Source organism: Camarhynchus parvulus, chromosome 5 (genome assembly GCF_901933205.1).
Source record: "Camarhynchus parvulus chromosome 5, STF_HiC, whole genome shotgun sequence".
Lineage (NCBI taxonomy): Eukaryota > Metazoa > Chordata > Aves > Passeriformes > Thraupidae > Camarhynchus > Camarhynchus parvulus.
The window spans coordinates 14,497,840-14,523,095 of record NC_044575.1 but is presented as its reverse complement, the minus strand read 5'-3'; the positions used below and the strand labels follow the sequence as shown (position 1 = coordinate 14,523,095).

Here is a 25,256-nt window from a genome sequence, read left to right as displayed (position 1 = left end):
ATTTCTTTTGTCTCAAAACAAAAGGTTAAATGGGATGGCAGCAGTAGTACCACAAGATGAGTCCTAATTAAGATGTGAGATACAGCGTATGTTAAATTAGCATGTGTTTTGTAGAGTAGAAGCAAATAATTGGGAATAGAAACATATAGTTGAGAAATCTCAATGGGTTACATAATTTTGATGCTTTTACATCTCATATTCAGCGCTGGATATTTTTGTGTACAGATTGTATCTGAGGTGCATTCTGAGCAATGTAATTTAAGCCAAATAGAAACGTCAAACTCAGTGTTGAGTTTGCAGGGGCCTTGTAGTTCCCTACAATGAGCACAGCAAAAAGCTACTGTGTAGTGTGAGCAACTTCTCGAGCATAGTGAAGTAGTGTAACATCAGACAGTTAAATATTCAAAGGTTATTGTAAGTTTAATAGTCAAACAATAGAAAGGCAAGTAGCCAGGGGAAGTATGGTTATTTCTTCTTGGTGCCTCTCAGTGTAGCTCTGCATTTCCTTGTATAATTCAGAACCATAAATGAAAAGCTCAGCAAAAAAATATTATTTTTAATCTGAAAAGATGGCTTTTAACCAGAGGAGGCAAAATAATAATGCCTACGGCTTCCTGTGTGCACTGAACAAAAAGCTCTGTTGTGTTCCGAGTTCAGCTTCTTTAGAAAAGGAGTTTAATGTGTCAGACTGTATCTGTAAGAGTGCTGTACATTATTATTTACTTATCTGTGATCTCATTTGTGTCTCGCTACTTTCAAATTGCTTGGCCTTGAAACCGTGTGAAAAAGCAGCAGCCCTCTAACTCAATAAGATGCAGAGAGTGAAGAGCTGAATAAAGGTTCTCTGTGATTTGATATGGACATCAATATCAATTGGTATTTGATAATGACATCACCAAAGCTGCCAAACAATAATTTGTTCTGACAAAATGGGAACTGGCTTGTATAGTTTTCCTGCTTTCTTGATGTGGCTTTTTGGTCCTGACCAAAGATAATTTTGTCTTCCTATTTTTTTCCCATGTTCTTTGTGCAGCTCTTCCTGTCCTAGTAACAGGCATGAGTTAAAATGGAATTGTGAAAATATACAGCAAAGGCAATTAAGGATGTACAAGAAATCTCTGGCTATTGCCTGATTTCCATACAAACTACCCTTGTAAGAGTTGAGTTCTTAGCTACCATCACTGTGGAGCAGGCCACAGAGGAAATATCTTGCTGCTACCTCTGTTTGCTCCAGCATGCCATTAGTTCTGAAAACCTATACCTGGTCTTCCTTCTAGCTTCAGCAGTTTGTCTTTGTTCTAGACATACAACATGTTGGACCATTTCCCCCAAAGAAAGTTGAACAAATTTAAGTGTGACACTCCAGAATCCTATGCTGTTCAGCTATTCTGGATCCTCTTAGGTCTAGCTGGAAAGCATTTTTTGTTTGTTTTTGTTTAAAATACTAAAATCCCCCCCCAAAGGAGATGTTATTTCTTAAACTTGTCCTTCTTTGTAAGTCTGTTAAAAATCTTCAAACTAAATCAAACTGAGCCAGACTATCTGTAGAGAGAAAGAGGATGGCTATAACTACATTAAAGGATTTCTCAGTTAAACCTATTACTTTTGAGAAGGGAGAAATGAAAGCTCCTGTAGAATAAAATGTAAATCCATTAAAAGATGACTGTGGTTTTAAAATTACATATTTTAAATAAAAAAGACCAACCACATATAGTTGAGAAATTACATAGTGGGTGAAGAAGAGTACAAATATTAATTCAACTTAAACTTATTCCCCATGGGCCAATGTTCACAATTAGTAAATAATCATTGTTTACTGCCTGAAGGGTTCACCGAAAGACTGATTTTGACATTACTCCTGCAGAGCAATTTTTTAATTTAGAATCACTGATACTCCTATGGAAGTCAGCCCCTGCATTTCCCTAGGTTGAAAACAGAAATTACGTTATAAGACATGCATTTAAGTCAAAGAAACTTTTATTTTTGAAGTTAAACCCTTGAGACATACTGTTCTATAAAAATTATTCATCAAATGTCTTCATAGAAATAATTAGCTATTGTTGTTGAATTATTCAGTGCTTAGATGAACAAATTCATTTGATGAAATCTTACCCATTCATAACTAATTTACAAGCATGAACAGGAGTTCAGCTGATGTAGATCTTTCATAAACAGATTGTTTGCCAGTAATTACTAAAATGCCTTTGAATGCTGAGACCAAAGAAATTTTTTAAAGCTATCTTACCTTCTATTTGTGATTCTTCTTGTTCTATGTGTATCTATTATTTCTGTAGCTCTATTGCGTTTAAACCTGTGAAGACACCAGAAGTGATAACCATGGGGGGACAAATTTGATTTGTCACAAGTTTCTAACTTTGTTTACACTGAAAATGTTATGGGAGCATTTAGTAAATTCCAGTACCTGAAGGGAGCCTACAGGAAAGACAGAGACTGTTTATAGGGGCAAGTAATGACAGAACAAGTGCAAATGGTTTCAGATTAAGAGAGTGGGTTCAGATGAAGTACCAGGAAGAAATTCTTTTCTGTGAGGGTGATGAGGCACTGGAATAGGTTGTCCACAGAAGTTGTGGATGTCCCATCCCTGGAAGTGATCATGGTCAGGTTGGAAGGAGCTCTGAGCCATCTGGTCTAGAGGAAGGTGTCCCTGTCCACAGGAGGGGGGTTGTAATGAGACAATCTTTAAGGTCCCTTATAACCCAAACCATTCTGTGGTCCTGTGTAAACTCAGCCCATTTAATTAAACTTCAGATGTGTAACTGTTTTGCTCTTCAAATGCCATCATACTTTTCTAACATTTCTGAGCAGCTTTTACTGGTTTATCCTTAAGATAATTTTTGCAAAACGTTTATGGGCCAGGCTATTTGTAGACAGCCCTCACTAAACTGATCATAATGATGGCAAAAAAACACTTGCTAAACTAGGAACAAATGAAAGGAGAAACTGGGTAGTCTGTGATATTGGAAATAATCAGTGATTCTGATTTTATCCCTGGGTATGGTGATCAAGTATTTCCTGTTTCAGAATCCACAGCAATGCAACCTAATCTCTTCCAATTTTCAGCATCTAAAATGCAGCTCAGTGCAGAGAGATTTCCATCAACTGGGAGTAGGCAGGGAATGACAGAATAAGCTTGAGCCACAGCAAATTCTATACCTAAAATGCCTGGAGGACTAAGGATGGAAGATTTCATTAGACTTAAATGCACTAATGAAATGGATTAATGTTGTTACTCTGAATCTCTTCCACCAGACTCTGTGACAAAGAATGTTTTTCAGGGCCTGAATGGAAAAAAATACTTCATCTCACATGCAAAACATATGATTGAAAACTGATGCATTAAAGATAAAGCTCAAATCTAAATAATGATTACTGCCAAAAGCTTCAGGCCAACCAACTTCAGTCTTCTTTCTTAATACTTTACCCTGTCCCAAGTCAGAAATTTAAGATGACTGCGGAGAATTTAAATAGGTTTTAAAAACTGAGCCTGACTTCAAATCAGTATTAGGTTTACTGAGAAATGGGCATTTTGTAAAAGATGTTATAAATCTGTAGCTCTCTCCAACTGCATTTTCGTTCCTGTTGGACTCATTCTGAACAGACAGCATTGACCTTTAGGCTCTGATAATATCAGCGTCCGTGTGTGTTGGGAGGTCTGTGCCAGACATCACAGTCCTCATAATGAAATGTTCTGCACATGAACAAAAAGGCAAGTGTTATAAATAGGAAATCAGCACCACCTTTCCTCTGCCCTGTTGCTTTAATATTTCTGTTAACACTAAACCAATATGTAGAACACCTTCCTGAGATGAAAAGGGGAACAAACTTCTAATGGAATTACTAAGGGTTTGATATAAACTTTAGCAGCTTTGTAAGGGTAATTAATATTTCTAATTAATAATTGCTTTTCCTTTATGATTCTTTATCAAAATTAATCTATTTCAGAAAGGGGAATAATCTTGTAAAGCTTAATTTAAAAAAAGGTTTTATTTGTCTTGAATCATAGAGCACCTGAACCATGCACCTGCTTAGCTCCGAATGATAAAGCCACGCAGTTTTGGCAACTAAAAAGTTTTAGCCTTCGTCCCAGAGCATTCTTCTGGGGTGACCCTGCATGTCCACTGACAGGAGGAAGGCAGGTGGGTCCTGACTGAACAGTGGCATTGCCAGTGAGTGTGGGACTGGGGAATGAGCCACAACTTCGGAAACCTGCTGAGGCTTTGGCTGATTGTGTTGGGGAAAGTGAACAATATGGAGTCAAATGAACAAAAGTCTGAATTGCAACAGTTCAGAGCATTTATTAATGTATAATAACTTTCCAACCAAATGGGAATGTCAGTTAAATTACATAAAGTATTTCATCAAGCTTGTTTTCCAGTTTAAGTGAAATTCCTGTTCAGATTTCTAATGGACTGATGTTGAGATCAGATTTCCTCCAAGTGACTGGTTGTAGGTTAAGTATCTTAACAACTAAAGAAGGCAGGAAAAACTAAGGATTTCTAGTCATTTAATTCTGCCAGGCTTTCTTTTTTAATGTGGGTGCTCAATCCATTGCATTTTGTTGCCAGGTTTTTTCATCCTCATTTCTTATGCTTTGAAGAGTGCCTGAATCCACAACAGGTTGTTTTTCAGTGCATGTACAAAGCAGTTCTAGTTTATACCTGCAAATAATGTAGGTTTGCATGAATCTATTTGCCCTATTACAACCAGGATGGTCTTCTGTTGTTGAATTTCTACATCCTTCTTCATCCTTCTGGATTCCTAAGGGTTATAACAGTGTTGTAGATTCCTTGGTGGCTTCAGGACCTAATTCTGTGAGTTTAAATCCATGAGAAATGTCACATAGCATGTGCTGTATTCAAGGTGATCTTGATGTCCTCTTCATATTGTGAAAGGAAATTACTGGTAGCCAGTGAAAGCTATTGGCAGTTTTTCTTCAGAAGTGTGCAGGCTGAGAAGTTATCCAGTATCAGAAGTAATACCTTTCGTTTGATTTTAAAGGCATTCTGTGTATATTACTTTTTAAGGTAACATGCTGCTGGTTGTTAGAATCAGTCAAACAGTGTTTGGCAAGTTCCTTCAGATGTCAGTTATGGTGTTAATGGGTATGGTGATGATGAGGCTCAAAGCCTGATGAATGCTTAGGGGAGGAAAATAGCTTTGTTGCCAAAAGAGCAAAAGGCCTGCTGACCCTGCTGCTAATGCATTTATCCAACAAGCTTTTCCCCAAAGTCAGGCAAAACTAAACATCTGAAAATGAGGGACTGCAGTTGCGTGAGAGCTTTGCTCACACAGCTACTCTGCAGCAGAAAGGGCTCTCTGGAGGTGCCCAGCAGTCCCTGAAGACCCTTTCTAGGCTGCCATCAGAGACCCACTGTGCACAGCAGTGCCTCTCCAAAGGGCAGGGGAGGGAGACAGCAGCAAGGAGAGGTGCTGTGCTCTGGCAGAACGCTCAGGTGAGGTCATTTCCAGCCACACTCCTAAAAAAACCCAGATATTCATAGAGGTGGGCACGGTGAAATGTTGAGCACCTTTCTGATGTCTGAGCGTGCTCCCTGTGCCCAGAGGCTGCAGAGAGCCCCTCTGTAACCAAAATTCAGAGATGTCACAAGTGGCTGAACAAACAAATATCACCAGTTAATGGTTAAGCTCTCAATTTACTAAAGCATTTGTTACCAGTGTGCCAAAGAGATCAAACAACCGTGAATCACAGCCTTGGCTACTAATTAAATCCTTTATTCCCTTCTCTCATCGCAGAAGCATTTTATCTTGGGGAATCAGGACAGCCTGTTGTGCAGAATTGCATTTTACAGCATAAGCAGAAACAAGCTTACTGTAAGGCTTCCTACTGGAGCTGGAAATGGGAAGGATTAAAAGGAGAATATTAACTTTTCCTCCTGGCATGGTAGTTCATGTTAGCACTGAAAAATGATTGATGGTGAATAGCTGCATTGGAAAATCATTTTGGTCATGTAGCTTTGTTATTTCACTGAATGGCAAATACCATTTTTATTATCTGCCTGCCTTGCTTATAGATGGAACTTGTCCTCTAGATAGAGAATGAGGGATTTGGTGTGCTCTACTGGTGACTGGCTGTGCCAAAGAAAAATGTTTTACTCAGAAAAAATGGACTGTGAAGAACACCCCAGAGGAAATGAGGCATAAACCAAAATACTACAAGCAGTTTTAAGGCAATTAAAATATATTTCTATTTGTCAAAAGATGTTTTTGTGTGCTTTTATGTATAGGATGTATAGCTGCATGATATCATACCTTTGATATTTACTAGAAAATTAAACAGTGTTTACCTTTTTGGCTCCCATCTCTGTGAAGCAGAACTTAAAAGCACAAACACTTTATTTCCTTTGGGTTTGGGGGAAGTCATCCAAGTCCTTAGCAGCAGAATGATGCAGCACAGGTTCACAGAACAGGGGTGCCCTGAACCAGCATTAGGCTAACTCGGTCCACTGAGAACTGATCCAAACACACAGCCATTCCAGGCAGGAGGAGCAAATTTTCATTTTTGTAACTTGAACCGTGATGTTGCAGTCAGATCTGTGGGAGCAGGGACCTGGAGAGAGTGTCTCTGAGATACCTCAGGAAGGTGTTAAGAGGGAAAGAGCTTCCTGTGCAGATCTAACTGCAGGTTTGGTGCATAATTATTGAGGTACAGATGATCTATATAAATACACTTAGGGGTAGCCATCTGTAGACCTGCAGTGAAAAGCTGTATGGTATTAGCTTGAAAAGCAATGAATTTAAGCTATTTCTGGAGAAAGTAATCTTTTCTGTCATTGCTAAATCAGAACAATTTCTATAACAGAAAGAACCCACCTGAGAGGCAATAGCTAGAAGTAGGAAATTACGGCTTTTTTTTTTTTTTTTTGGTTCTGCTTTTGATTTTCTTACTAAAAAGTGTGAGTTTTCAGAAGGTACACCTCTTCAGAGGACAGACATCCACCACTTGCATGTGCAGAACTTTTATTTATTGGGGGAGATCTATCCTGAGGAAACACCTGAATACTCACGAAAATTCCAGGTTATATTTAGCTGCAGAGGCTTGGGTGATACCATACTGTAACATACTAAAGACCCAAACTTGCACAAACTTTTATATAACTTAAAATAGTTCTTTTATAGAACTTATATGACTTCTCCATCCCTTAGTGAGTATGAATGCTGTCATGCTCAGTATGGAAAGAAAGCATTGCATGGTGACATCTGAATATGCCATTCTATCTGTATTACTAATAGTAAGTCTATAAAGATAGAACATCTGGAACACCTAACTGCTTTTGCAGCTGTTCCCCAAAGCCATCACTAGAAGTGTGTTTGGGATGAGAGTTAGAAACACTAGATGTTCATGCAGTTAAAAAGGAAATAAAGATGGTGCTGTAATGTCATTCAAGTACGTCTTGGTAAGAGTAATAGAATGAACAGTCTGAATAATTGGCTTAATGTTTGATATAATATTTTAATGTTAAGAAGAAAATGCTTCTTTTTTGGAAGCTTTGAAAAACTTGAAATAACTGTTGGTTTTAAGGCACTGTTTGAAAAATCATGTCAGGTTCTATGAAAGTCTGTAATTTAAAAGCACAATGAGCAACTTATTTTCTCTATTCTGTTGTCAGGTCATATGCATATGCACAAAGGGGGGCATATATTTTTTAAAGACCCGTCAGATTATTTTGTCATTATATTAAGCTACAGTTCCATTTGGCGATAAATATGTATGTAGATGTTATATCCAGCAACTTCTAGATTATTTGGATTGTTTGTTTAGCAGTCAGCAAATCAAAGATCTTTCAAGTGTTTTTTATTTTAATAATTCTTTGTGGACAAAAATCATCTAAGTGAAGAAACATATTGTATAGAAATTGCGGGGTGAACACCTCCAAAAACCCAAACAAACCAAAAAAATCCTAAAAACAGGAGTGACTGTATAAAAGCTGTTCATGGCTGGATATGCAAGAACTTGAGATTTGGGGTTTTTTTTGTGGAAATGAAACTGGGAGGGATGCATGGAGGTCTGCTTAGACACAGAAAGAGGTTGTGTGGACACCTCTTTTAGCTGTGACATGGTGTGCAAACCTAGCACGGGTCAGATAAAACCCTGGATTTTCAGAGCCTTCTTGAAAGGTGAGGAAGGTCAGCAGAACAGTGTGTTGTGCTGCCAAGCTGGATCACAGCTACTTACATTGCACATTGATGTTTTGGGGAAGGGTTTTCTGCAGCCTGCTGTATTTCTTGTGTGGATGGAGATGCTCTTTCACCCCTGACCCTCCTTGTTTTTCCCACAGGCTGCGGGAACACCACCGCGCTGCCATCAAGGTGATTCGGAGGATGCAGTATTTTGTGGCAAAAAAAAAGTTCCAGGTGAGTTGTGAATAGAAAACTCCTTTTCTAAATAAACCCTTTTATTTTCCTGATTCATTGTCTCTTTTAGAAACTTAAGAGAGGCTAACACAATTCATTTCAGTAACGGTGATCTACACCCACTATTCTCTCCCTCCTTCAATAGGGTGGTTGTTTCGCAGCAGGTTAGTCAACTATGGATGCACTGGAAATAGGCTAAACTCCTGAAATGCAGTCTGAATTAAAATGTTATTTTCTGCTAATGGACTTGACCCTTAGCCCTCTGTTATCGCTGTCTCTTTCTGGCAGTGCAAACATTCTCATATGTCTCCATTAATTCTGAGCTGTGTGCTGCTTTCATGCCCAGTCAGTAGGATTAGAGATTAAAATACTACCTCAGCCTTGTTTCTGTCTCTTACTCAATGATAATGAAGTCCTGATAAGAAACCAAGGTGGAAATTTGTTAGTGTATTGGAGGGTTTCTCATTTCTTCTCCTTTCTCCCCTCTGCATAGTAGAAGACCTCCTTCCCAGTTAGTGTGATACTGATGCTCTTTCTTCCTCTGGCCCTCACTGATACATTTCCCATGTGCCACTTTACTTGCTGTGGTCTTGTGATGTCATAAGCATTTAACAGTAGCTAATTAACCTTGTTTCCTGGTCTGAATAAAAATTTCAGACTGCAAACATTCTAAAAATCTGTTTCATTAATCCAGTAAAAACACATGTCAAGAGCCTTCAGCTTGATTTAAACCAGGTGAATGTATATGTAGGTAATAAATCTATTACCTTGCTTAAAATCAATCAATAAGGGATAATCTCTAGAGAGCAGGCTTCACAACTGAAAATGCAAAGGATGAGAGTGGCTTAACTGCCTACATCTATTTTCATATACAACCTAGCTATTCCTGCTTCCAATAAACTAAAAAGCTATCCCACCTTTAATCTAGACCCTCCAAAAAGGTGGAGTGTGTTTTCTCCTTCATATTTGAAGACTACAAAATTTAAGATCAAAAAGATCATGATGATGATGACTAGCAGTCCAATATATATGTGTGTAAGGCAAAGTTTGCTGCTGTTACAATCCCACAATTCTGATTTCCTTGTAAAATTCAGAAGAATTTCCTGAATTCTTTAGCAAATTTCTACTTTGAATATTTTAATTTTTACTAATGAGCTAATTTATGGCTAAAGTTGTCAGAAAATTTAGTTATGTATAGTGTATTCAGATCAGTATCGTTTAGGCTGAAATGTCCCATGTCCAGAGTTTTCTTGAAGAGAGGGCTTTCAAAAAGTTTCTGCTAGGCCATTTCACCTTTTATTATCATTATTAGACTAAAATTAAGAGAGACATAGTCTCAACTACTTGAAGATAATATTTATAGTCGTTTTGTTGAGAAATTTCTTAGCACTTGCTGGTCGGCACTTGAAATTGGGCAAGGGATATGGCCTAGTCCAGTGATGTGTCTGCTGCTGTTGTGTGAATAATTGCCTGAATGTGGTCAGTTCCATTAAAATCTAATTTATTTTCATTCTAAAACTTGATTGTGATCCTTTGCACTGCGGTAATTACTGAATCATTGCTCTCATAAATTTAGATCATAAAATATTTGCCATGGTATTAACTACACTGCTTAGTAACAAGAAATCCACATATTGTAGATCTACCTCCCAAGTGGTATTTGTCAGAAACAGATTTTGAAAATGCCTGAGCACTGTGTGTAACGTTATCCACCTGGCAAATAAACGAGACTCCCCTGCGGCAGATGATTTGATAGAAGCTGAAAAAGCATTTGACTGAATAGAATGGGACTATTCAGTTCATACTTAAAACTTGTTTGTGCTCAGTATCTCAGTTGCTAATCTGGCTTCTCAGTTGTACTCTCACTTTTGCATCTGCAAAAGGCTCAGTCCCGGCCATCTACAAAATCCCTGGACAGGGTTGTCTCCCATCTCTGCTCAGCAGTCTTCCTTCTTCCTGAAGGATCCATATTAGCTGCTACTAAAGAACTAAAAATGTCATTTGCCTGACGTGGGGTGGATCTTAGGTCCCTACTCCTGTGTACAAGTGATAGGCTGTTGTTTCTTCAGAAGCAGAATCCCCAGTAGGAAAGTAGGGGAATATCTGATACTTCTCCATAATTTCTGAATATAAGGTCACGATCAAGCTTAGAAATTTGGAGAGCACCAAAGGCACAGTTTTCCAAAGCACTCAAGTAAATTGATGCACGAAGTCACCTTGAAATTCAAGCCCCAAGATGATTTTGAAAATCTCTCCTGTAATTAAGCGATAACCACTGTCATTATTCTTTCATCAAAAGTTGTAAATCTGTTCTATGCATATAAAATAATCATAATAAATTAAATTGTTTTAGCATGTGCCAAGTAATGACTGTACTGTTCCTAATAAGCAGACTAATGTAATGTCCAAAAATAAGGTAAAGCAGAAAGATGCATTTTAAAAATATATCTTTCAGCATTTTAGAGGTCTGTACAGCTGGTTTTCAGTAGGTGTTTTCTTTCTAAGCTTTACAATTATGTAAAAAATAAGTTCCAAAAAAAGAAAATTCAGATATTTTCTTCCTGTAACTGTTGAAACAACCCACAACAAACTCACAACCCAATTTCATCGGAAGTCCATTGGGCAATTCATGCTTAAAATTAGCTGCAACACTAAGGAAGGCCAGCACTTTAAAGGAGTATTTTTTAGAGATGCCTCTGAACCTTTTAGTAGGACAGCATAGGAAGAAGGAGAGGAAGAGGAAAGTTTTGCAAAATAGGTCCCAGCATGAACCCAGCATGGTTCTTAAACTATACCAGCTGGTTGCAGGACACACCTGTAGGCCTAAATTTGACTAGATATATTTTTTAAAGGGCTCAGTTAATAATGGGGGATGATGGCATCAGAAGGACAAAAGCCACTCAGAAAGCAAAGCCTTCCTGTTTAAATCTCAATAAATAAATAAAACAAATAAAGAAAATATAAACAGGCATACAAAGATGTTCAAAGGACATGAAAAGCAAGTCTTTGTGAAGTATCATTTCCTCTAAAAGAAGGAGAGAAATTTAGGCTGTATTTAAAGTCAAGGTTTAAATATAGTCCTTAGGAGGATGCCCATGTATAACCCATGAACCCAGCATAATATTATAAAGAATTAATACCTTTTTTATGGATGTGTTTATGTTCTCGTAAAGTCTGTAGAACTGTTTCAAATTCTATACAAATGATCACATTCTACACAAGTCCCGTGCATCAGTGAAGATTAATGACTTACGGTTAAGGAGGGATTTTATTGATTATAGGGAAAGCAGACTTAGAAATGAATGCTTTTCTAGGCTTTGTTCACCCTACCTACCAAAAATTAATTTTATATATTAGTTGTAAAGCATATTTTTTTGACACTATCTAATATTACAAATGAATTTTGGAAAAAAATTTACCATACTCAGTTAACCTATTTGCCTAATTTATGAGTAAATAACCTTTGTTTTCCAATTATGAATGTTTCTAGAAGTCTTAAAACTAATGTACATAGATGCAACTGTGATATCCATCACAGATACAGAGACCAGGAACTGGTTCTGATTTCCCATTTTCATTTTGAAAACTTTTTACATTTTCTTTCCATGTAAATTCTTCCAAATGAGTAAATTAATTTCCTTCTAAAATAGCTTTTTAACTTGTGGTATGATTTTTACCATGGCAAATATTCTATACATAGCATAAATTAAAAATACAGGTTGCAGTTCTACCGATGACATAACTGTTGCCTGACTCGTTACAATTTCCCTGGAAAATCTTACATTTATAGTCTTGTAGTTCATCATACTATGCGATTCATATGAATTGTGTGTGTAATCTTTTCTAATCTCCATACTGGACTGTACTAAACTGTGTATTTCAGCGTCCTGTGCTTCACAGAGTGTTTTGCCCATTTTATTTGATGTTACCTGGCTGCATTTCCCAGAAATTCCCCTTTCCTGGATTCCCCTTTCCCAGGTCTGCCTCCCTGCCCATGCAGTTACTAGGGAACAACAACAGCCACAGCCAGTGGTGCACATTTAATGTTTGGCATTGGATTTTGTGCCTTTTAAAAACTGTCATTTATGATGGAGGAAATTCTAAGGCATTTAAAAAGAATTTTGCCATGAGTTTTGCTTAATTAGCAGAGGACCAAAAGTAAGGAAGAGAAGCAGTTAAGAAGGCTGTGGGACTGGCTTCTACTTTTGTCTATTCCATACTCATCTGTTGCCTGCTGCAGGTTTTTTATATGGTCAACAGCAAGAGTATTTTCTTGTAGAAGATCAGCTTTCAATATGAAGCAGTTACAGAAAAATCAGTACTGACTTAAATACTCAGACTTACTCAGAAGTTTAGCCTCATTCTTAAAATATATTTACTCCAGGTTTTCAATTCTTGTTTTAAAGAGAGAGAAACAGCCCTGTAAATGTAAAACAGGCAGGGAAATACTTACACTATTGTCAGACTCCTGTGTCAGAGGATGAGGATGGCAGGAGAAACCTCTACATCTTTCATCTTTATTCTTACTGAACACCTTTTCTGAACCTGCAGTTTTCAAACTTGCAGATTTCTATTTTGCTTATTTATAGTACAAAAAGAATCCAAGAATTTTTTTTTTGTTAATATTATCATGTTTACAGTGCTAGTCCATGGAAAGATTTACAGGCTTATGCCATGGCAGAATCATATTTCTTTCTTTGTGGATGTTAGTTATGATTTATGTGTGTGTAAGCAGTTGGGATGCTTGGGAAATCTTCTGTGCTCCTTGATTAGATTGAAGCAATTCCCAGTCCTGCTTAGCCTCCCACTAGAGAGAACCTCACATTCACCCAAGGCTTGCAGTTGACATGGGGAATCTGGGACACTGAAATACAGTTTGTTTGGTGAAGTGATGTTACTAAAGGAATCATTCCTGAAATGTGGGAGCTGCTTCCCAGGCAGGTGCAGGGGACTGCATGAAGATACCACAGTCTCCACAGCTTGTTTTTGTATAGTATCCCATTTTCCATTGGCTTAGGAAAAAACAGTATTTATGGCATGGAGTTGAGGAAATCCTGAAGTTTGGGAAATAAGATAAAGCAGAGCAGAGACATCGGCTTTTGAAGTACAGGTGACAAAATACTTCTGAGACTTCAAAAGGAATCCAAATTCTGGTATCTTAGAAGCTACCACTGAAAATTCTTTTCCTTGTTCTCAAACAATGCGAGAAAAGAGAAGTTGTAACTCAGTGTTACCAAGGTGTTTACAAAACCTTGAAAATTATCTGCAGAGTTTCTATAAACAGGATAACAAATGAGTCAGAAATCATAGAAAAATTTGGGTTGGGAGGGACCTTCAAAGGTCATCTAGTGCAAACCCTCTGCCATGAGCAAGGACATCTTCACACAGTCAGGTTGTTCAGGGTCCCTCCCAACCTGACCTTGGATTTTTCCAGGGACAGGGCATCCAAAATTTCTCTGGGCAACCCATTTAAGTGTCTCACTACCCTCACACTTAAGAATTTCTTCCTAATAGCTAATCTAAACCTGCCCTCTTTCAGCTTGAAGCCATTTTCCCCTTGTCCTATCACTACAGGCCCTTGTAAAAATCTGTCCCCATCTTTTTTAAAAGTATTTTTTCAAATACTGAAAGGCTCCAATGAGGTGTCCCTGGAACCTTTTCTTCTTTAGGTTGAGCAACACAACTCTCTCACTCTGTCTATAGCAGAAGTGCTCCAGCTCTCTGATTATCTTTGTGGCCTCCTTTGGACTTGTTCTAACAGGTCCATGTCTTTCCTGTGCTGGAAACACCAGTTCTGGCGCTGATAGGACTCTAGATTCTAGATGTCGGATTAAGATACCTTTAATTTGTTGCTACCCTTCAACATGTTCATTAACTTGCTTCCCAGTTAGTCTTGGTGTCTTACAGGTAAATACTATTGCATTTATCTTGATACTAGTGCCTCTGTACTACACAAAAGTTGTTTCATGAATAGTAGGTCAGATGAATTCTTTCCCATGTAAGTAAGTTACAAACACAGGCCATTTCTTGCACCAGTGTTTCCTAGCAGTTTTGAAAACTTAACCAGTCTTTCTGGAAGAGGAAATCAGTCCTGCACCTTCATCTAGGACTGTGTTTTAACTTCCCATGGTGAGGCCTGAACTGTGAGCCCCAGGTGCTGACTGAGAACAGGGGTTTGTGCATGTGCAAGACCCAATATTTGTCAGTGGCCAAGGAGTATGAACCTTGTTTCCAGAAGAAACTAGAGTGTGCACCAGCTTCTGAACAAAGTGCCAGATAAACTTTTTTTTGGCTCCAAGTCCTTTTGAACTCCAGTTTGATGGATTATCTCTTGGAAGGCATACAGACCTGCAGTAACAAAAAGGTGGATGAAATGAGAACTGTCAGAATTATTCCACCAAAAATGTGTGATCATGGCAACAATCAAAATAACTCACATATTTACACAGTGCTAAAAGAACTTACTGTTTACTCTTCATAAACATCTACATTGCCACAGACCTTTTGTCCATTCTTGTCACTTAAGGGCACGTTTTTTGTCTCTTACAGCAAGCCAGAAAGCCCTACGATGTCCGAGATGTTATTGAGCAGTACTCTCAGGGCCACCTCAACCTGATGGTGCGAATCAAGGAGCTGCAGAGGAGGTATGTCAATGAAGCCCCCCATGAACAGCAGCAGGAGGATGTTTGTAAATTAGGGGCCCATGTTTAAAAAAATGCCAGGGTTAAAGGTGCCATATTGGCAGGACTCTGCACAATTAGAGAATATAAAATGGCATTTGCATAAAGTTTTCTTTTCACACAGGGAGGAGAAGGCAAAAAGCTTAAAAATCTGATGATTGGGACTTAGATGTATTACCTCAGTCCCTGCTAGCTGTGACTATAGACTGCAATGTCTATATGATAGGGGCTGTTCTACACTTGGAGAGTGCAATACCGTCACCTGCTCTCAAAGAATTGCCCCTAAGAGCCAACTAAGACATGACTGATACAAAAAGAAAGCTGCAGAAGAACAAGGAAAAGACAAATCAATGCTGAGCATATGGAAAATGGGCATTGTAAAACTTTACAGTAGTTCAAGAAGCTGTAGAGCAATCTAATTCAAATCCCATTTTGCTACTAAATTTTTCATATCAAGCTACTCTTAGCATAAAGCAACCACTTCACTCACAGGACAAACCAAAATTATTTGAACTTCACTTTGCTTGTTTGTGAAGAGGCCTTCCTGCTCCATCTAGAGAGAGTGAAGATGCTGGTTCAGACTTATAAAAGACAAAAATGTTTCTTTTTTGTTTTATAGGTTGGACCAGTCCATAGGAAAGCCATCTCTTTTTATCTCTGTCTCAGGTAAGTCAATACAAAGAATGTGTCTAAATTAATCTGATGAACATATAATTAATGGAAAATACTTGCTCAAATCATTTTCATTTTATTGCCAAATTTCTAAACCGTGCCAACTGGTTGTGCTCTGAAGATTAAGCATTGGCAATTATATTTAGTCATCAACACTTTTAAATTAGGGTTGTTCTTATTTAGATTCTTAAAGCACCTACTTTCACTGAAGTCTTTAAAATATTGGCTCTAGTCTTTCTGAGACTCACCATATATTCAATAAATTGGTGTGCTAAGATTACAGAGTTCCTGTGAAATTTGTAATATTCACATGGATCTTTGATAGCTTTGAAAAGACACTGGAAATGGAGCATAAAGGACTACGTTAGTCTGTGACAAGTCTGGCTAATGAAAGCTCCCTGTTTATGTCATTTGCAAACTCATCTTTCTGTATTGTTTATAGTGGGGGTAAAAAGAGAAAATGTTACCAAATGTGTTATTCAACTTGGCTGTAGAGTCCTTTGCATAGTGGCAGATTGTTTTTAAGTGGCAATTAAAACATTAACTAAATTGGGAACATTTTTGCTCTCCGTGGTTGAAGCATAAAACTAAGATTAAAAATGCCTTAAACTCAGGGCTATTAAAAGCCCTGGCGTGGGCCAATGCTATAAAAAGAAACAGAAAACTACTTTTAAGGAATGGATCTATCAGCCTGGTAAGGGTGTTCAGTTACACGGTGTTGGTGGGCTAGTTAAACACACCCTGTTGTGGTTTGCTGCTATTTTGTTATACCACCATATATTAATTTGAAAGTGTTTCTTGTTCCACAGAGAAAAGCAAAGATCGAGGAAATAACACGATTGGTGCCAGGCTGAACAGAGTGGAGGACAAGGTAAGGCTCAGTTGAACTGGCAGTGAATGAGGACATGGTTTGTGATCGAACAGTGCTTGTTTCATAGGATGTGAAGGAAAATTCAACTTAAAATAGAGTTGAATGCCTGGCTTTTCCAGGTGGTGGAGTCTAATTTTTGTCACAGATTGCATTTTTGGTTCTCATCACTTTAACAGAATAAGGAAAAAAACCTGAATTTAATTGATTTCAGTCACTTTTGGGACTCGCTTGGGTATTTTATTTTTAATTGCATATATTACATATGTCTCAGTGCTTTACTTCCTTGCTCCACAATAGATAAAAGGCTCTGTTCCTTTAATAACTCAGTATATTATGGTCCCCAAGATTTGCCTTTGATCTTTGTTCTGTTGTTTACATAAGTCCACCTACAATTCCTTAGAGAGGGAAATAGCAAACCTTGTTCCATCCTGGTTTTCGTTCCTTATGATAAGTGGAGTTTCTCCTTCCAAGTGACATGAATCCAAAAAAATCAGACTTGTTCTATAATTACAACAGTTAAGTGCGTTGTAAGCCTTTATTTCAATGCTGGCTGTGCTTGAGAAAATAGATGACAGGTAGAGGTTCATTGTCATGGTAGAGGTTGTGTCATTGTTAGAAAATACAGGTTTTCCTATGCTGGTATGTAGGAAAGAAAGGAAGAGTTAAGAAGAATAGTTTTAATCTTCTACTGATCTCTTAGAGTGATTTGGTGAGGTAGTGAAAGCATTTCTTTACTTTAGAGTTATTTCACTCATGTATCTGACCTTAGTATCTGTTCTTTAGTTATTAAGACTGAAACTTTTTCCTGAGGAAAAAAACTTTCAGAGTGTTTCTTCCTCTACTGGAAGTATTTGGTAACATCATGAAGGTTTTGTTCTGAAGAAGTATCAGCAAATATTCTGCAAACTGAAAGAGGTGTGAGCAATACATCACAAGGACTACAATCCAGCAGCCTGATCTGCATTGATTCACTTGTGACATGCCTGTTCCTTACACACTTCTCCTGAATTACTTTAATAAACTTGAATGACAGTACTCAGAACTGCACTTTACTCTCCTGGAAATAATCGTGTTTTAAAGGAAATGGTGTCTTTTGGTATATGGGGGACACAGGGGAAGAGTTGAAGTAGAAGAGAGGAAAGGAGAGTGTATTTAGCCCAAAAAAGAATCACTGTGCAGTGCTACCTCACATCTGTGGTTAATATGTGTTCTTACACATGGAAGCCCTTTCCAGAAAGTTTGGATTACATTTATTTATTTTCTCTCCATAATGTCAACTAAAAGTGTGGAACACTAAGAAATGTCTTGTGACTTGTGACAAAGAGCAATGACTTTTCAGTGTGGACAAATAATTCTCAAATGGCAGCTAAAGCAGCTTCTCAGTGCTATTTGTAAAATCTCCAGCGAGTCTGGGAAAGCCTTGGTGTTGTACTGGCTCAGAGATAAGCTGTTTGGGAGTTATTAATTACTCTTTTTTACATCCTTACAAATAAGTACACCGTGAATTTATGGTGACTGGGTTTTTATGTCTTGTAATGGGACTGTAAAACACTCCCTGTATAATTTTAGTATAGCTGGGTTAAATTTTAACCTTGTTTTAAGTAACAGACCCTTCTTTCTTTGCAGTTGCATGAGGTCATCTGTGGTTTCAGAGTTGTATGTTATCTGCCCTATACAGCTAGTCCTATCTGCAGGAATTTTATCTGAAAGTAGCTGAAAGGCTAAAAATAGAGAATTTCAGTTGGACTCAGCAAACAGTGGTTAACATAAAAACACACAGGCAATGCTAGAATCACATTTTTGCTGCAGCTCTAGATGGTGGCCAAAGCTAATTTTTTGGTATTTTTGCTCTCAGAGATTGGCCCCCTCTCTTTCCCATAAAGTACATGGTGCTTGGTATGCTTTCAACATACAGTTAAATCCTTCCTGAGCTGAACACTCTGTTAAGGATATCAGGTGGTTTTTAAGATGACAAAATATTTTAAACATTTTCATCCCATTTGGTTTGTGAATTAGTTTTCAGTCTTGGACTTCAGGAGGAGATATTTTCAGTGCTGCAGGCTAGTGTCAGCATCTAAATACCTCTTGTGCATTTGAAAAATCTCCTGTAAGTCAGAGGAGGGCTATGTACAGCCAGCACTACAGAGGGGATGGCACCTAAAAGGGACATTTTAAAATAAAAAGCTTAAACAGCAGTGTATTGACAGGAATTATGATCCTTTATGGCAAAAAACTGAATTTTCAAGTATTGACATCAGCAAAATGTTGTGTTTTCTGCTGTAAATTTAGGAGTATGCTCATTTAAGGGATAGAGTTTCTTGTGCACTGAAACTTTGACCTTGTGATATACGCAGTTTGTGGTCCTGGACCGAAAGATCGTTTCGTACAAAAGCCAAAGGGATGAATCACACTTGCAAGAACCTTCCTGCAGATTCCTTCCTGCTGAATGCTGTAATTTTGGCAAGACCCTGAAAAGGTGGTTTTGTGAATGTGACTAGAGACTGCACAGCCTGGTAGGCCTTTGTGAAAAGAAATCCAGCACGTAATCACGGCATATTTTGACTTTGATGTTGGTCTCTTTTGCTTACAAAGCTGAGGGTGGCAAGTGCTGTGCTCTCCTAAAGGTGTCCTGGTGTGCTGGGTGCAGAGGCTGCCCAGTGATCCAGTGGGAATGTACCAGCAGGAGTGCAGCACCCAGAGGGGCTCACACCCTCTGCCAAGTGCCAGTGGTCCAAGAGCGTGCGTGCAGATACCTCAGGGAATGTGGTTGAGCAGGATTGCAGCAGCAAATCAATTTATTTGCGGTGACCAGCCTTCTCTTTTCATCCTTGAAACATCTGTGAGTGACTATTCAGCCTGCCCTCAAGGAACCTGGCCACAGCTGGCTTGCTACCAAGCTCAAAATCAAAAACAGTTTTTCCAGATGGGCCCAGCTGTGTGTGCACAGTGCCCTTCCTCCTCACACAGCACTCTTCATCCTCATGCCGCAAGCGCTGCCTGCCAGGGGCTTAATTCTGGGTGTGCCCAGCAGCTCCAGCAAGGAGCAAGCCCACAGCACACTTGGGAAATTCTGTGTCCTGCAGCTCCTATTTTCCTTTCACTGCACTAATTTTAGCTTGGCTATAAATGACTGCAATGCTAGCTTTTTAATTTTCACATTAATCTGTTCTTTTTCAGCCTTTGGCCAGCCATTAATTTAGCTATAACAGGCGCAGTTTGCACTTCTCAGGTGATCAGCCAGGCTTGCTGCTTTGGCTGCCCGAAGGAAATTCAGTCTCAAATATGAGCACTGCACAAAATCATCTAGAATATGCAGTGAAGGCTAAAAGTGGTCAGTCCCTGGACTCTCCCTGTTGTCCTTGCAGACCAGACTGCCCCAGGTGTCTGTAAGTCCTGCCTGTGGACCTCCCAGAGTAGAATAACACAACCCAGATTTACAAAAAAAATTTAAAACCATTCTGAGCAGTAGACATTATCCTCTCTTTCTGTTATTTTGTTTTGAAAATAAAACTTAATCTTCTGCAATGACTTGAACCCTTTAAAGTTTGCCTTTCAAGAATGTTTGCAATCCAAGGCAGTTTTCTGGGCATCCCTTCTTATATACTCAGAATTGTTCCTGTATCTGACAGTAAGTACAGTATTAATACCAGGATTGCCAAGGTCATAATTAAAACCTTGTAATAGTCTTTTTCAGTTGCATGAAACATTAGGAGTTATGTTATCTGTTGCAAAACTTTGTATTGTAGAGATTTAAATGGAGATTTCTATTTGTACAGGAGATATGTGGTGACAGTGAGACATGTAATACCTTTTAATGTGACTCAAACAGCTCTGTAAGACAATATTCATTCCGAGCTTTTACACATTTTGCATGCTTCTAGCTGAGAAGGTGAACCCTTATATTCTAACCAGTACTAACCCAAAGGGCAACATAGACATCATTGCATTTTCTCAGATTTACTTGGAAAGCAGAAAGCACCGCTTTTAAAATCAGTTAAAAACTCATCTATCACATGAAAACATCTACCCTAAAATAGGTGCTGCTGTGCTTGTTGAGTTGACTAGTAGAAATTTGAACTGATCTTGGAAGCCAAAGCTGGAAGGCAGTGTACTTCTCATAGGCCTTTTGAGTCCTGGTTATGTTGATTTGGTTTCCTGTCTTCCATCTACCATGTCTGTGATTGCTAAACATATAGAGGCCAGTGAAATTGTAAGGATATAATAAATATTTGATACTTTTTTTGTGGTGAGTGCTGACTATGTAAGATTTAAAGGGAAATAAGTGCAAAGGCTTGTTTAAGGTGGCTTTCAAAAAGTGATGAACGCTGTATCTTACAACATTTATGTACATGGTATGACATTTTCTTCTAGATAAATAATTTCCTGTCATTTTTTCAGTTTAGTATGGATTTTATATATACATGTGTTAGAAACCAGCTTGACTGAGACCATGTTGAAGGCAGCTCCAAGGAACTGAATGACCATTGACAAGTCTAGGTCTAGTTTGTGACTTCATTCTTGCTCTTTTCCACTCTTGCTTTCTAATCAACTAACAGTTCCCCATTGCAAAAGGTTTCAAATCTGATTTATTGATCTTGTTGATTTGCTTAAAAATGTGTGAACTTGAGTTATGCATTGCAGAGGATTCTTACTGTAATGTGAATAAATCCACTTTTTTAGTGTATCATAAGGCAGATCCTAATAATACTATTTCTGATAATGAACTCTCAGCCCATTCAATGCAGAAAAGTTTAGAACATGTTGCAGAGATTTAAAGGCGATAGGTTATTCCTTTGACCTGAGGAGCCAACATTTTAGTTTTCCTTCATCATGGTTAGGCAGAAGCATTAAGCTTTATTAAAGTTGTATACCTTTGAGAGTACTTCTTTTGGTTGTTGTGACATAGTTTTGCTCAGCATCATGGATATGTTACTTTTATGACAGCATTTCTGTCATAAATGAAAATATAGATCTGTACTTATTTATGTCTCATTATTTAAAGCTTCATTCTTACAACCCAACGAGCACAAATTAGTTTGACCTCTTACTTAGAAAAGTATTATACCATCTACATCATCCTGAGTTCAAAAGTACCAAGTTTCATGTTGACAGCTTGTTCACCTAAAATAATTCTTCATGTGCAGCCAGTTTTGCTGTTTCATGTGAAACAACTGCATTATCTAACAGAGGATCAAACCTTGGTAGGTTTTTCCTCTGTTTTAATGTCATTCTGTAGCCTGGGAACAGTTACCATGCTTCCTTGCGTAGCAGAACAATTAGTGCAAATACCAGAATAGCCTTGACTTATGTTGCCCTTGTTGCACATTTTGGCTTTCTACTTCTTTTTAATTGGATAGTAATGAACTAATTGATTGAATTTAATTGAATAGATATTGATGACCAAAGACTGACAAACAACCCAACTTTCTGGCCAGTGCTGGAAAGCAAGGTTAAAACCATCACTTGGAGAGATGGCTTCAGAAAGTGTCTGGCATGGAAATATTCAGCGCTTTACAGGCTGAGCATGCACTAGGCATTTCAGGTATTAAATATTGTCAGCTTCTGCAATAGCTGTGTGAGGATTTGCCTTCCCAAAACTGAGACATGGAACTAAAAGCTGTGGGTTTGGCTGGGAGTTTTAAAAGATACCGGAAATCAATAAAAATCAAAACGAACACCAGCAAGTAGTTATTCATCTTGTTCATAGTTCTTGCAATAATGCAGAAGTAATAACCTGGGGGATGTGGAGGAATATTGAGGCATATGGAAGATTAAGTATCCCTATTAATTTAATCCTTAGTCTTTTTCCAGATGCTGAAGTACAAGCATACGGAAGCAATTTCCATGCTGAACTTTGTGATGAGGATGCCCATTTTCTATAAATTGGACTACAACTAAGCACATCCTTCAACAGCCTGGGTCATTAGGCAGCCTTACAGTTTTAATAGCTTTTCTCTTACCAATCTGATAATATTTCAGTAGGTAAACAATGGAAAACTACAGATTTCTGTGTCCAGTGTCCTACCCTTCCCGTCTTGCCAGCTACAGTAAATTAAAATCATCAGGCATGGTAAAAAATTAAATTTTTACACGGTAAAAAATAAAAAAAAAATAATTACTTGCTGGATTCACTGCTGCCAGAAGCTTCAGTAGCTAGAATAGAAACAAACTGAGAGAGAGATTAGGCAAAGCCATGGAGAAAGACTCACTTGAAGATTATTAAACAGGATGTCTGTACATAAACTCCAGTTTAGCAAATACTTTAAACAATAGTCAGGGATGAGTTGGTAAAAAAAAAAAGGAAAACTATGATTTTATGCATATGTATTTTCTTATGCTTTTATTTTTAAGACTCTACTACAAGCTTTGCACTAGAAACAAGACTGGGGCAAAGAAATTTGTTCAGGATACCCTTTTTATCCTAACTTTTTATACACAGCTGCTTGCTGCTGGATCTGGTCCCCCACACTGCCTCATGGAACACTGCTGTGCTGTGTCTTGGATCTGATCTGTTTACAAAGGCTATGTGAGCAGCACCCTGCTCCTGGGAGGGCTGGCAGAGCCATACCTTAAAGACCTCAAGGTCTTTGGAGTGGCCTTCACTTGCATTTGTTTGTTAGCACCAATTTTATCTCTGTGAAGATTATTAGATCCTATCACTGCACAAATTCAAACCAGTCAATTTTTTGCATAAATTTTGAAATGGTTTAGTATAAGCTATGTTAAGTGCTTTCTATAACCTGTAGGAGAGTTTCTAGGTGTAGCAGCTTAGGTATAGTTACCTGGCCTCCAGAGCAGTGTTACAAACACTTGTGTTTTATGGTCTGTTTCTAATGCATCAGCTCTTGGATCAGAGTAAATCTGATTCTATATATAAAAAAATAAATCGTACTGAGCATAAATAGCTACAGATAGTGAGAGAACTGCACCTTATCAGCTTATTTGCTGGAAATGAGAGTGTACACTTCCTCAGCACTGAAAAATGCAATTAAGCTATACAAAACATGATCTTTACTCTCAAGACTGGCTGAAGGTAGTTCAAGCTAGTACACAGAGGCTATGCTAGTACTCAAAAGCAATGACTAATTAAGCTCTGGTGACTCATTTGCATGATTTGTCTGTGATACTCCTCTACAGATTTTATGAAGAGTAAAAAAGAAAAAAAAATACTCCGAAAGAGAACAATTCCTGTTTAAGTGAGTTTTGATAGATTTTACTGCAAATTCCTAGCACTTTTGGATGCAGACAGCAGTTGGGAAGCATAATGCTTGCTAATGCTGAGGACAGAGTGTAAACCTTTACAAATTCAAAGAGTTACATATATATACATACACATATACATACGTATACAGACACACATCACACACGCACACACACATATATATATATATATATATATATAATTCTTCACACTGGCAATGGCTGTGTGCTTATGATCCCCACAGATGTCTGCTTGCTTATTAAGAGTGGAAATCCCAGAGGAATTTTAGCTAACATGCAATATATCCTATAAAATCTAGGAATTTGGGGAAGGGGGGAAATTGGAGGAATTAAATAATCCCTTGCCAGTTAATAATCTTTTAAACAATCTTCAGATTAGTTGCTGTTTTGGGAATCTGCTGGTGGTGTTTATATTTGAGTAGGTATGCAAGTGGATGTAAGGTCTGCAAATGGGGATGACTCGATCTTTTATCAGACCACATAAAGCCTGTTTTGTCTGACATTCAAAGATAAACCCAAGCAAGATTTGAAACGCAGCCTCCATCATTCTTGTGCAGAGAGTGTTTACATTTGATGTGGAATGGAAATGCATGGTGCATATGCCAAGGGAGAATGTGGAACAGTTGTATGGACTACCCTGTAGAGCTGATTAGAGAAAAGGCATTTAAGTGAACCGCACATGTGCACAGCATGCTACACAGACAACTTTTATTTGTCTGTCTTATAGGTTAAAGGGGAAAAAATGACCATAAGATCATCTCTGCTTTTCCTGGGTTGGTATGTGTGTTGCAGATGAGTGACCAAAACACAGTCCAACATAAATGGCAAATTGATACAGTAGGATGGACCTATACTGAAATTGGATGTATCAAAGTTGAAATTGTTCCTTGTCAAAGATCTGTTTTTGGAGTCATCTTGCTGGCATTAAAATACTTTATTTTCATTTGCAGTTGAGTATCAGGGAGGGAAAGTGGATGGAACTGAAAGGACTCTATTCAGGCTGCAGTCTTTTCAGGGTTGGAATCTATTCAGCTCTTGGAAAAGATTCAGAGAAAAGGGAGGTATACTCCCTTTCTTACACAACGTCCATAGCTTCTGACACCCTATCTGCTCCTTCTGTTCCCCCCACCCCTCCCCACCCTCAGCTAAAAATTGCAAACCAAAACTGGTCCAGGAAGAGAAATAGGAGAAGAAGCCTTTACTGTCTGACTCCTACTTAGGGCTAGGGGAGTCAGAGGGAAGATAAGAAAAATAGGCAGTCATGGAAAAGAGAATATGAGCACATGGTTCAAAATATACCTACCACTCCTAGAGCTCAGGCAACCAAGAGGACAAATACAGTTTTCTCAAATCCATCTCTGTTCTTGTGTCCTACCCACTGTTGTTGATTACAACAACAATTTACATGTTTTTAAGTA

At 38.2% G+C, this 25,256-nt stretch overlaps 1 protein-coding gene across 2 annotated transcripts in view; it reads left to right on the top strand.

The window, feature by feature from the left end:
- Positions 1 to 25,256, top strand: part of KCNQ1 (potassium voltage-gated channel subfamily Q member 1) — a 329,005-nt gene that overhangs the window by 212,006 nt on the left and 91,743 nt on the right. For both annotated transcript variants that reach the window (XM_030950000.1, XM_030949999.1), the window contains 4 exons: positions 8,319 to 8,394; positions 14,944 to 15,038; positions 15,694 to 15,740; positions 16,556 to 16,617. In XM_030950000.1, coding sequence (XP_030805860.1) covers positions 8,319 to 8,394; positions 14,944 to 15,038; positions 15,694 to 15,740; positions 16,556 to 16,617 — 280 coding nt within the window. The remainder of the gene's footprint in view (positions 1 to 8,318; positions 8,395 to 14,943; positions 15,039 to 15,693; positions 15,741 to 16,555; positions 16,618 to 25,256) is intronic.